Source organism: Trichoplax adhaerens, genomic scaffold (genome assembly GCF_000150275.1).
Source record: "Trichoplax adhaerens TRIADscaffold_8 genomic scaffold, whole genome shotgun sequence".
Classification (NCBI taxonomy): domain Eukaryota; kingdom Metazoa; phylum Placozoa; class Uniplacotomia; order Trichoplacea; family Trichoplacidae; genus Trichoplax; species Trichoplax adhaerens.
The window spans coordinates 27,563-29,875 of NW_002060950.1; the positions used below are offsets into that span (position 1 = coordinate 27,563).

The 2,313-nt window shown below is 34.5% G+C and overlaps 1 protein-coding gene across 1 annotated transcript; it reads left to right on the forward strand.

Moving 5' to 3' along the window:
* Positions 1-314: 314 nt before the first annotated feature.
* On the forward strand, positions 315-2,313 carry TRIADDRAFT_58456 (uncharacterized protein; the record flags this gene model as incomplete). Its single annotated transcript, XM_002114497.1, has 2 exons — positions 315-782; positions 2,014-2,313. The coding sequence occupies 2 exons, from the start codon at positions 315-317 to the stop codon at positions 2,311-2,313; spliced, it is 768 nt and encodes a 255-aa protein (XP_002114533.1).

Sequence of the window (2,313 nt, forward strand, 5' to 3'; positions counted from 1 at the left end):
AAATCGATTGGTTAGTTTAATTGTAATTAATACGAATTATTGCTATCTCTTGTTGTAGCTATATTCTCTGCGATATGTCTTCAAATCTGAGAGTATTGGAACATATCAGACAGCACTTCCTATTTGGTGTTTCCAAAGAAATAACTACCAATGATACAGCACTATCAACTAGTGAAGATGTGGTCCGTTATTACTTATGGCTTAGATAGCAGTTACAATCTTCGTATCAACTGAGTAAAGAATCAAAACATCAGATAATTGAGCAACTGTGTAATAAACTAATGGTAATTTGGCAAAACGCAAATATTCTAATTATGACAACAATAAGAATACGTAGCGAGGTATTGAACTTAGTTAAGCGATTTCATGAAATTGATAAAATTCCTAAGTATCAAAGACAAGAAATTTATTTAAGATCTAAACGTGAAGAATTCATGAAACTGTTTGACATATGCAAATATTCTTGTTATAAGGAGAAATTAAAAATTAAGATCGATCTAACACGAATTAATTTTTCCATATGCAATTGTAAGGCTAAGTTACAGGAAAATATCATCGTTTTATATATTGATCAGTTAACTGAAAGAAAAAAGATAATCTCGCAAGGTAATCCAGTTAGTGTTCTTGATATCAATGCCATCCACCGGTCTGTTCATATAGACAGCCCACAGTTATCACTTATAGATACTACTAATGAATCATTTCATGAAATTGATGATCCAAATGATGAAACCTTTGAAGAACCTGCAGCGACAAGAAATAAATGTTCAGAGTCTTCTCGGGTAAGACAGAATCGTTATTAATATCCTACGCTCTGCATGAATATACAAAGGATGGGAATGCCAGTACGTGAAGCTTGCTTAGCTGTTAATTCTGCGTTATCAGATATGGGACTCTTATCACTTGGCAATATAATTGATACCACCAAGCTACAAAGAGCCAAAAAAAGACATGGAAATGAATTGGCTTCGATTGCAATGAGCAACGAAATTAAATGTTTAATGTTTGATGGTCGTGAAGATAAAACATACTACAGAACTGATGCTAATGGCCTAAGATGCGTAAAGAAAAGCATATCGCTATAATTAGAGAACCTGATAGTGAGTATTTAGATCATGCGACCGTAGTGAATGGTAGTGCCGCATAAATTACAAGTGCAATAATTGAGCTCATTGGTAGGTATTCTATGGAGTCTTTACGAGCCATAGGATGCGATGGCACATCAGTAAATATAGGATCGATGAACGGAGTTATCCGTCGATTGGAGCTATACTTTAAGAAGCCACTACAGTGGATTGTGTGCCAGTTGCATTTCGTAGAATTGCCTTTTAAGCAGCTTTGTAAATTTTTAATGGAAACGAGCACTCGGCCAGCATCGTTCAGCGGAGACATCAGCAGCAAGTTAAATAGTGATTTATCTAAACTGCCAATATGCAATTTTAATTCAATTTCAGGTCAAGTGGTTGAATTTCCAGAAGCAGTTGTAAAAAGCTTCAACTGTGATACAGCTTATCTATACCATATGGCAATGTCAGTACAACGTGGAGCACCGATGCCTGAGAGGCTCAGCTTGCTAAACCCTGGAAAACTTCATGAAGCCAGATGGACAACGAGAGCTAGTAGGATACTGCGCCTTTATGTCTCATCTAAATGTCCATCACCATCGTTGATTAGGCTAGCTTATATTATAAATAATTTTTACGCTCCTGCCTTGTTTCAGATTATTAGTAATCAAATGTGTTTTCATGGAGCAAAAAATATACATTTCACTATTACGTTAGCGAATTTGTATTTATCAGAAAGTGAAAAAAAAGTTGTTTTTAGATCTATTTCAAATAACTCATATTTTATACATCACGAGATTATTTTATTAAGTGCTGTCGTTGATGATAATCTTAGCATTAGAAAAATTGCTATAGAAATAATCTTATCTATCAGACAAAAATGTCGTGAAGTAGTTGATAATACTGATGAAGTTCGGCGATTTAGATTGCAAAATATATTAATTTCAAGGCAAAAGATTTTCTAAATTTAGTAAATATTCAGGACGCTGACACCGAATCACCACTTTTAATGGACTTTTCGGATCAAGAATTATCTGCTGCTATTCGTGCTGATACCAGGCTAGAAATGCCCTCAATACCGGGGAACACAAGAGCTGTTAAGCGTACAATTAAACTTATATCTGAAGCTTGTAGTTACGTTGTTGGTTATCAAAATAGACGTAACTATATCTTAAATACTCTGAAATCGCGTTCTTTAATTCCCGGAATAGGATGGAAAAAAGATTTTTTTAAATGTATAGAATCATGA